The sequence below is a fragment of the Fulmarus glacialis genome, unplaced genomic scaffold, assembly GCF_000690835.1.
Source record: "Fulmarus glacialis isolate BGI_N327 unplaced genomic scaffold, ASM69083v1 scaffold10404, whole genome shotgun sequence".
In the NCBI taxonomy this organism is placed as follows: Eukaryota; Metazoa; Chordata; class Aves; order Procellariiformes; family Procellariidae; genus Fulmarus; species Fulmarus glacialis.
In genome coordinates, this window is record NW_009208736.1 from 32,377 (window position 1) to 43,629 (window position 11,253).

An 11,253-nucleotide genomic window follows, 5' to 3' on the forward strand; every position below is an offset into this window, starting at 1 on the left:
AAATACTTTCTTGCAGGACAACAGGTCCGCAAAATGGAAGAACCTTCTACAGCACCATATTCACCTGCAAATGCATGCCGTGCTCCTATTTAGATAAACGGCAGTTCTGTACGTGAAGTGCTTTTTGGATCCCAGCAGCGAGGTCTTGGGGAGTCGGACTCTCTGCAGTACAGCTAACTGGGATTCCTGCGTCTTCCATGGCTTCAGCAGTTGTTGGACCGATAGCAGCAAACTGAAATGACATCATTTATAATAGCATAGTCAGGTACAGCATCGGCTCTTACCAGTTACTTAGGTACATATCATTCCTTCTTTGCTGACATTGTCAATGTATCAACTTGCATGGCCGAGCTTACTAAACTGTACTAACCATTTCAGGTTGAAGATTTCCAGTATGAAAAACCACCTATCAGTTAAGCTACTTAGAAATTACTTAGGAAAGATTATTATTTATCTTGCCATTACAAACATTTAAAGCTCTCAGTCCCACAAAACAGGAAGACTGAGAGGAATTTTAATATGCCTCAGCCTGTAATTGCTGATTCAAGCAAGAACTATTCACACCTTCACATCACTAAGAGAAAATAAAGCCTACACCCAGTGGAGACCGGGCAAGTTAGCTGGGGAAAAACATTCTAGGTGAAAACAATTCCTTTTTCTTTTTTTAAAAAAAGGCTCTCAGCTATATAATAACATTTGTATTTGCTACCTATGTATTTGCTATAACCTGTTTTTTCAGAGAAATAAACACAAACAAAAGAGAAAACGAGGTTTGTAATAGGTGTAACAGCTTTCCTATCTCTCATTTGCCCACCCCAAACTTACTCCCTATTGTATTTCACCACTTTTAAAGAGAAGATACCTTGACATGGTTAATAAAATCCCCCGAAAGCTTCTGAATGTGCTGGAGGCAAAATTTGATGCCAGATGGACTGAAGAACACGATGCTTGCTGGAATTCCCTGAGTAAAAGTAACCATAGGTTGGCATAGATTACTCACTATTCCAGCAGTATCTCAGTACACTTCCACATAAATCCCTTCAACTGCCTCTATATGGATGTGAAGTGTTTTTATTGATGAGGAACAGCAGTTAAGCCAACAGAAAGGGTTTCCTGTGGTGCAGACAGCCTGCCAAACCCCCATTCTACCACAGAATGCTGAATTTAGGTGTGACTTAACCAAATACTTTGTCAAACAAGCGCTTGCTGATAAATGTGCTGAAAGTGCTCTGGAGCCATACTCATTTTCTTGTTTAGCAAGAAAACTCAGCAAATTATTTCCCTAAATCCATTCCCATCTATCTCAGTTCTGCACATATTCTCTGTTTCCCGGCTCATGTGGTTTACCCTAAGTTCTGCCCGCCCTGAGATGCTCTGGCAAAGATGAAGTGTTGCCTTAAAACTGCAGACGCCTGGAAGGGCTTTCCTTCTCAGAATAAGCCTGCCTTAAGATAGCAGCAGCAATCTTCTGTACCCAAATAAAACCGCAAAATTCTGTCTGGAGTGAAGGTCCCAAGCTCTTGAGCTGCAGACCCAAAGCACATGCTTTCTTTATCATGATTTTCTGTCTGACAAGAAAGATACACTAGTTTCACTCAACTACATCTGTTACTATTTTATAGTGCATGACTTGGAAGCTAGCCTTAGCTCATGGAGGCCAGAATGACAGTTTAACAGAGTGCTGTTCATTGTCTCACAAAGTGCTAAACACTTGTCATTTTATGTCAGCTCTCCATGCACTGAATATATAACCGCAATATCATCAGTTAAGAACAACTAAAAAGTGCATGAAAAACACATTTTAACAGCTTTACACTGAAACTAACATCTAATTGCAGCAAGCAAGGAGTTCCATAAAAAGAGTTCAGAAAGTTACAAAATGCATGTGTATACTACTAACTCACTTTTGTAACTGCTATAAACTAAATACCATGGGGTTCAGAACTGCAATATCCACCTGGAAACACCAGGATATTACAACGTATCAGTTAGACTGCCCATGACCTTTTAGGACCTCTTGAAAATGAACTTTAAAATCAATTTGTAATTTAACAAGACATTAATGCACAGATTTTAAAAAGAGGTGTAAGTTTCTAAAAAGAGGCCAAGTTTCTGTAAGAAGGAAAGCCTGCATTTGGAATAAAATTAATCCTACATATGATGTAGGCTCCTACAAATGGAAAATTCAGAAAGCCAGTCTCGAAAAAATAAAAGCAATTATTAGTACCTTCAAATGTTTTACTATGCACTGATCCTTGATTAATGACATTTATTAGATGGTTTTAAAAAGAGAAAAACATTAACAACTTTAGCAAATATATCTCAATACACTTGTCAACAGCACGTCACTTGGAATTCTAACACTTAAAACAAGATCACTACATAAATTGGCTAATCAGAGAAGGAACACTGAAAACTATGTAGGGCAGGTTACTACTACTGGATTCTGATTTGTAATATATAGCAAAGATGTCCAGTGATATTTCAATTACACTAATAAAAATTAATTACAAAGCTGTTCAATAAATATCCTTGCTAAATGTAATTTCTGACATGGTATTACTTAAAAAGCAGTCTTGTCCAGCTCAAAAGAATAAATTGAATATGTAATTATTTATGCAGTTATTTCCCAGTAATTCTGCAACATACATATATTTTGAAAGTCAGACAAAATGTGAAAGGTTTTATTTTCTTCTTCAAACGGAGGCACTGTGTGTTTTAGGCTCATTTACAATTGCCGTAACAAGTAACTGAGGGACTCATGCTCTCTGTTTGAAACTTTTGCTAAAGGATTTTCTTGGTAGTCAATAGGGAAACAAAACAAGAAGTCTATGCAGGATATTCTTGTATCACCACAAGTATCATTTACAGACAGCTGAAAAAAAGGAGTATATTCATTAGGTATTATCATATACCTCAAAAATTCTCAAATTACATCAGCATCCAATACCTGTTGTGAGAAGTAACTGCTCAATGACTCTTGAAGGTCAGTGTGTTGGGCTGTTTGATAAACAGTAAGGCTTTCCACAGGTATACCTGGAATCAGAATGTACATTCATAATTAAACAGGGTTTCATTAATTTCTATTATTTCAATAGAACACTTTCAACATACTAACTGCACTTAAGTGTACTATTTTAGGCTAAAAAGATACAGAAAAACCTCTGGTAAGGATTTGTAGGTATTTCTGGAGTTGCAAGATATGCTAAAGCATCTGTAATCAGAGGACCTCGAAGCACACTGGAAAACTGGCAAGTCTTTCAACATTTCTGTGAATAAGGTACCTTCCATCTCACAGAAGAGAACGCAAGTGAAGAACAAGGCGAATAACCTTGCTCACGTCACGCTACAGCTCAGTCCCAGAGCTGTGGGCAGCAATCCAACCTCACATTTTCACTCCCATCCTCTAACTTCTAGCCAACAAATAGCAAATTCAATTTTTATTTATTCAAATTTGGTTCACAAGCTTTAGATACAACTTTTCTCATAACTGACTAATTAAAATGAGGCTCCAAGGGAAGTTCAACCTTTTTCTCTAAGTACTGTAGGAAGTACTTCTCTTTTCAGGGCTCCACAAGGAAAAAGAAGAGCTGAGGAATTAGGTTTCTCTCCTGTAAACACACAAACAAGAACTTTAATTAACTTACGTCTTTATTAAAGAGTAAGCATGACACATTTCATACATTTTAAAGGTATCAAACGTTGAACACTGCAGTAAATGCTGCATGCTTCATCACAGACATAGCCCTAAGATAACTGAAAACATTTGCAGTGCAACTGCATCCACAATTCAGAGGACAGAGGCTACTCAGCATGTAAATTAAAAAATATTCCATAACTATAATATGAATACATTGGCTAAAAAGATCTCACAAAAGATAAACTGCATTTCTATTCCCCTTGCCATTCTACAAAGCAAAACAAGTACTGTGCAAGTTATCTCCTCCTCCTCAGAAACACAATCTTCCTCAATTTTATATTTAAAATCTTAGTCCCACACAATAAATGACAGCTCTCTCTATATAGAAGAATATTCAGGCAGACAAAAAAGAGGACAGAAATACTTTGCCAAAAAGTTTCAGTCTATCTGAAAGTCTTATTTTCTTACTTCCCCAAGGAAAAATGATTCTACTTCCACTACTAGGGTGGAAGCGGATATCCTCACTTGCTCTCGTCCTTTAAAATGGAAGTGACCTCCAACTTAATTATTGTTACATTGCCAATATGTGAAAGCCCCTTGGAGATTTTGGAAGGACCTTTCTGACACATGGCTGTTTACAACTTAGGACATGATACACCTGGGATGCAGTTTGCATAGGTTTTATATGTTTCTAATACATTATCAAAGGAGTGAACAAATTCTGCTTAAGAAATACCACTAGGTAATAGTATTCATGTCGCCATCTCTTGGTTACACCTCCATTCACACAGCCACCCTGTCCCTGTGCACTCTGTGTACGCCCACGCGCAGGAGACAGGAAAGTGCAAACACTGACAATAATCATCACGTGAATGCAAACACCTGGCTCAGGAAGAACGAAATAGTACTGTCTATACGAGATTCCCAATAATTTGCTGAGTTTAGGGCTTAAACTAATTATGGGAAGTTTTTCACTACTAGATTTTATCAAATAAAAGTGAATATTGACACTTTGCAAAAGATAAAGAGCATTTTAATCGAGGAAGAATTCGATTTTTGGATAGGAATTTAACAGCAGATTTTTTTTGCACCGAGTTTGCCTTTTCTATAAAAAACAAATACAGAGAAAATTCTTCACAGCTGCACACAACTTTGCATTCATCTTTCAAAATACATGAGAGTTCCTCAGCACATTATTTTATATACACATTATATAACTAATTCAGATATGTTAATACACGTTTAAGAGACGACTACTAGAAAAATAAATGTGTTTTTTTTTTTTTAAGTGCTGGAAGTAGATTCTTGGTTTATACCAGTAAGCATCAGAGATGCCTCAGGGAAAAAAAATAAAGGACAGCATAGTAAAAATCAAATGGGAAGACCCTAGTAGGAGTCAACACAGATATATTTGACTGTCGTAAATGCACACTGAAATTTTATTAGAAGCCATAGATATGCTTGTAATAAATTACAGGAAGGAAGAATGAACTTGGGAGAGAATGTAAAAGAGATTTTAAAATAATAAGATAAAACCTAAGTATTTCAGCATTAATCCTCCTACAACGCATGTCAGTTAATTGAAATGTCAATTAATTGAAATGTCAATGTGATATCTGTAAAGAAACACTAATCCTTTTTGACTCGTGTTTACAAAGCACAGAAAAATTCCTTAGTAGGCCTGAACAATACAATAAGCATTGGCCCTAATGGTATCCCCTACTCCTGTAACCAACACAAATGCTACACTGTAATAAAACTAAAAAAGTATTTGCCTTGAAAAGAGAGTAAAGCTAGCTAGCTAGTTAAGGAGTAAATGCCTTTATTTTCCCAATCACTTAAGTTGAAGTGGGTACCAAAGCACAAAAGGTGAATAACAAAAGAAATATCATTGCTTCAGATTTTATTTTTATTCTGACAATAAATTCTAATGATATAAAACATTTAAAGCTATTGTTTTCATTTACTTATCATTTTATGCATAAGCAAAAATAAATATATACATAATAGGGAACATGATGCAATTTAATCTATACTTCAGAGGTTGTTATAAACCACTTGATAAATTGAGAGCGCATAAATACGCACAATCCAATAAATCACTGAGTATGATTATATGTATCAACAACAAGCAGTCTCCAATGATTGAACTTCACTGGTCGGTTATCAAAACTGAAGGGTATTCAAAGGCAGTCATTTTTGCAAGGATAATGGAAGTGTTGCAGCGTTGTGTTAATTTAAATAGCCTGCTGGTGTTCAGGTATGAAACCGCCCTCAGGATACTCTATGTATAAGGCTGTAAAACACAGAGTTCTCTCCTTCCCAGGGGTGGCTATCAGAACCTGCTGCTCCGCTCTCACCAGAAAGTGCTATTCCCTGCCCCGCTCCCTCTGTGACTGCCAGCTCCTAACTGCAGGAGTGTGCAGGCAAAGCGGGGAAACAGCCCCGGCACCAAACACGGTCAGAAGTGACAAGGTCTGTGAACCAAGCAGCTCCCAAGGGAGGAGGAAGAGCCAGGATGATCCTCAACTGGACTGAGAAAATAACCAAGAAGAGGTTACGATGCAGTAACTGTGCCAGTCACAGGCTCACCATCGAGGAATTTTTCCACCCCTGGTATTACATGCACTATGTTCCTTAGACCTGATCCTAGGTTTTTTCACATTCATACCACAGAAGACATGGGTATTTTTCTTATCTTCCTTCTCAAAAAAACCTCCTTCTGCAAACTGGCAAACATTAATTCATTACCGAAACTAGATTTCCTAGCACTAAAAAATCAGCTAAAAGCTGTCTTTGTTTTAAAATATCTCTTGAAGAGTAGATATGGGTTATTCTTACGGCATTTTTGTGTTGAAAATTTCATTTTTAATTTTCAGAATTTATTATTTAATCTTGTGTTGACAACTATCATTTTTATCATTAAATATTCCAGATAGTTAAAATATTTTATTTGCCAATGAATTACAGAGCCCATACTCTGCCCATAAAAACCAATACTTGCCAGCTTCAATCAATTTTTCTTTTACCTATAAATCTCTGCTACTACGCAGACTTTGCTAATCAACACTCTCTTTCGTATCTAGTGTTATGCCTAACAGCCAGAAAAACCATGTCAGGGTTCTTGACATCATTTCCACTACTGAAGCACCTAGCACCTTATTCAGCAAGTTCATAAAGTGTGGTCAGCAGTAGGGCTTTTAAACCAGCAGATACAGTAATTCATCCAACATCTAGAATAATTGCACTGATTGTCATTTGTTTCTCTGACTAGGGTTAGCCAACAGCAGACTATTTACCTTGGCTGGCTGAATAACGTGGCTTTTCAAAGCGTTGGTCATTCTCTGTTCGATTAGCAGACACTGCATGAGCCTCTAGATGAAGCTTTCTGTTTCCCTTTTTAAATTTGGGGCAGAAAGTCCTTCAGCGAAGGACATACCTTTGTATCAGACTGAAAGCTACCCTCTAATTTCACTATGAGACTCCACTATACAGCTCCCTGCTTTCTCACATGAGCGGGGATGTACCCCAGGTCACACAAAAGTACAGAGAAGGATCTGCCAGCTAACAGGTTGCTGCTGAGACACTGACCCTTAGGTGTGATTTTCACCTGGTGCAGTGATTATTTTAGCAGTGAGTTTCAGAGAGCATGGGGACTAACTCCGCTGACTTATTTTGATAACTCTTCCTCCCAGCCGATACTCAGATGGACACTTTGAAGGCAGCACGCACCTCAGCCGTGGATCCCCTGGACCACCACCGCGTGTGTCAGGAGCTCTGAGGTCAAACTCATTGCACTGGCAGCTCCTGCTTATGACATTCTTCACCCAAGTTTTATTAACCCAGGCTGTACAAAAACACAGCCTCTTTTTTCACAGCTTGTACTGACCCATCCACTCAAAAAATGATCAGCCCCTGAGCACAAAAATGTTTCTTATTACTATCGGAAATTTTAACAAATTACGGGGAAAAAAAAAATGAGGAAGTAAATTAACTAGACTTTTAAAATTAACCAATAATCTGATAATACATTTAGAAGCAGCAAACAGATTAGCATTACAGCTTTAACCATAACAAAATGGTTAAACCAAACATAAACCATCATTTTAACTAACCCTTTCTGCAACTTCGTCAAAACCACTCTCCTTTGGTGCTGAAAAAGAGATTCCTCTGAAACCACATGTTCATTCTGAGGAAAGGAGTTCCCCTTATCTACTTTGAACAATGGCATGGTGAAAAATCCCCAGCACCAACTGGTTTGAAGCAAGGGAAGTCAGGTCACCCAAAGTTCAGAGAACCAGCACACCTATAGTCACAATCATTTAAATCTTATGATGAAGCAGCAATTTCGAACATTACAGCTCTGATCTTTTAGTAAAAAAATATTTTGTCTACTGGTCACATAGTATTATTAATCAATTACAGAGTCTAAGATTTCATGAAAATTAATATTTTGTGTAGGTATTTCAGAGTATTTTTTATCGTCTTTTAGAGATAAAAAGTTGAATTAACGGGTTCTACATATAAGATGTCTATGCAGTATGTACTTCTCTGCTTCAGTGTACACTTGATTTTACTTATAGGAAATTCTGAAACAATGGAAGGTACATTAGCTTAAGCATAAGATTTTAGATACTTACTTGAGCAAATATATTCAGCTAATTTTTCAGCATTTCCAGACTTTTCTCCTTGTGGACTAAGGCCAATTTCTTCCACTATAACCAAAAGTAGCAAAGAAAAACATTTAAATCAATGAGAACAATTCAGATTTACTGTCACAGAAACATGGGTTGAAAAGGGACGCAACTTGATCCACACACACAAATACTTCTTTGAATAGCAAAAAAATTGGAGCACTTGAAGTAGTAACATGCGATGAAAAATTTGATTTTGGCTCTAGAAAGACATACATGAAAAAAGTACAAATGAAAAATTCTGGGGACAGCTAAGCTGTTTTGGAGATTTTTTTAAACTCTTGTACCTGAAGCGGTGAAACAGAAAGCACTGTCTGACTATGCTGAATGGGCTACAGTTCCTGGCATGGTTTGGTTGCAGCCAGCTTCCCAATGAGCATATCGCTGTTCTTTCTAGTGAAGGCTGAAATCCTATCAAAAAATCTGAGAGTAACACCGTTTTTATCTAAGCAAGTAAGCAGGGATAAGATGAATCCCTGAGAAGTTAAATAATTTGGGACCTGATTGATTCGAGACGCTTCTTAGGTGTCACCGGTTGGTGATCCAGTGTTGTTACCAGCCTGCCTGAAAAAATACGCTTTTTATAGAGGTAGACAGTACCTACCCAAATTATTTTTGGACTAGAAGCAGAAAAACATCAAGACTTTTAAACAATGTTAGTCTTTTCATAATATTTCCTATGTGGTTCAGTAGCAGCTAAAGCTACAATGCAATTTTACAATAAGAAAGGCTTTCATAAACTAAAATCTACATTGCATTTTTGTTACGCGCACAAAATATGTATTGCATCAGATTAAAACTAGCATCAAGACAAATAAAGCAGCTGACCCACTGAAGACAACGGGATGTATACTGCTGACTTCTGTTTGGCAAATGCCCTCACAGGACCACTGAGGGAAGGAAGCGCCAGTGCATCACACTTCGTACAATCTCAGACAATCATGTTATAATCCCATTCATCCAATTTAATTTCCAAAGTGAATGAAAACAAACACATGCAAATTAAGAACAAAGGGGTTCTTTTCTTTTTTGACCAAATTTTTAAAGTAGTTACCATCACATTTCAATACAAGTAATGAAAAACCAGAAGCTATATCCTTAGATGAAGTAAGCACGTATAGTTCTAATGTGTATACCATTACCTGTTTTTAAAATTATCCATTTATAAAACTTAACTACATTTTTTTTCTAAGCAGCCTTGAGTAGCAGCTAATACTCCAAAAATTGTACTTACAAGACATATTTATCTAAGATTTCTTTTTTTGAACCCCAGCTTACCTAGAGAAGCTGTAGCTTTTCCTACCACGTATGCTGGTTTGGTATTCCATCTTTGTTTAAGAGATTTTGACCAGGCTGAAAAACATTAAATTAAATTTAAGCATGTGGCAACAAAATATGAATGCTAAATGAGTATTTGGACTTCTGTTTATTCTACAAATACAGCAAAACAGTAATAACTAATACGCCACTACATATTTCAGCAAATCTGTATGTACAAAATGAATTTTTAATTTATTTTTTTCATTGTGTAAATAGCAGTCTACAACATGTTTTTAAAAGCCTAATTTGAGTAAACAGTTCTTAGCTGCTTTTGTTAAGTAGCATTTTTAATGCACACTTGCCCTATGCCAGATCCCATACAACTTGCAATGTTCATTTATGTTTTGGCATTAAGAATTTTAAAAAAGCATCAAAACTCATAGGAAAAACCAGCACATAGTACAAAGGGAGATTTAGACTGGTGGTTTAAAACTGAAGGCTTAGGCAAAAACCAAATATAATCTTCTATGACAACAAATAAAAGGGTAAAACTCTACATCCATGCACTACAGTACTCTATAATGCAACTCTTTCTTATACAGGAAAAGTATAGAAACTTACTATATTTTAAACATACACCAAAAATAAGTTATCAGCTCAGAAATAAAACGTACCAGAGACCAAAATAAAATTACTAGGAAATGGCTTTCCTCCTTCGGCATTAGGTAGGTTATAGATTACATCGCTTGGTTCCAGCTACCTGATCCCTATGCCTGAAATCCTAATGGGTCAAAAATAGCTACACTAAGTCTTTTACTATCTTGTCTTAAAACAGTATAGCATAGGACATTGAGCTCCTTTCTAGTATTCTTGGGGGGAAAAAAATTAGAAATAGAAACTACAACAGTAAAAAAAGAGGAAACTATTCTAAAGAAGGAAAAAGATAAGGATTTATTACCTTTGAAAGGAACCCAAATAGGAACTAAAGATTCATTTTATTGATTAAAATATGTATTTCAGCAGCTCCCAAAATTCCTAATTAAGATTAGGGATGAACTCTAGATAAGAGATTACATTTAACCAAAAATCCTAAAATATAGTCCTCTGCTGTTGAAAACGCTAAAATAAGCTAACAATCTCAGTGTATTTACTGCTTCCTCAAGAGTGTAACCTTACTCACTGCACATTGATTAGTAAGACTACGGCCCAAATATGGAGCAGATAAAGTAATAAAAGAATTTAAGTGTACATAGAAACTCGAAGCCAGAAATTATGACTTAGCGTAAGAATTTAGAAGAGAGTACAAGGATTTGATAGATCATTGGTATGGTAATTTCTATTTAGCACTCTGCAGGATTCTTACTCACAACTGATCTGTTGGCTTTCACATATCACCATTTCTTCACTGCTTTTTAGCTAATACTTAATTCCCGTGAGAAATTTATATTGAAGACAGAGAAATCTTTTTTTGTAAGACTTCATATGAATTATATAGGCACAGAAGTAGCAGTGGCCAGTTTCTATTAACATGCTCCGCTCTTTATGGGAAGGAAGTAGGTAGTAAGCAAAACTAGGCACTGCAGCAAAATATTCCTTATGCATGAGATAACCACAACTGAAAAAGCTCATGCTAATTAGTAATTTGCACCAAAAGCTCTT

At 36.5% G+C, this 11,253-nt stretch overlaps 1 protein-coding gene across 1 annotated transcript in view; it reads right to left on the reverse strand.

Annotated features, from left to right (window-relative positions):
• Positions 1–85: 85 nt before the first annotated feature.
• Positions 86–11,253, reverse strand: part of UROS (uroporphyrinogen III synthase) — a 13,399-nt gene continuing 2,231 nt past the window's right edge. Inside the window, exons 4-9 of the mRNA XM_009576595.1 lie at positions 9,613–9,687; positions 8,281–8,355; positions 3,528–3,611; positions 2,951–3,036; positions 863–961; positions 86–232 (exon numbers count right to left, since the gene is read on the reverse strand). Of these exons, the coding sequence (XP_009574890.1) occupies positions 86–232; positions 863–961; positions 2,951–3,036; positions 3,528–3,611; positions 8,281–8,355; positions 9,613–9,687 (566 nt within the window). The remainder of the gene's footprint in view (positions 233–862; positions 962–2,950; positions 3,037–3,527; positions 3,612–8,280; positions 8,356–9,612; positions 9,688–11,253) is intronic.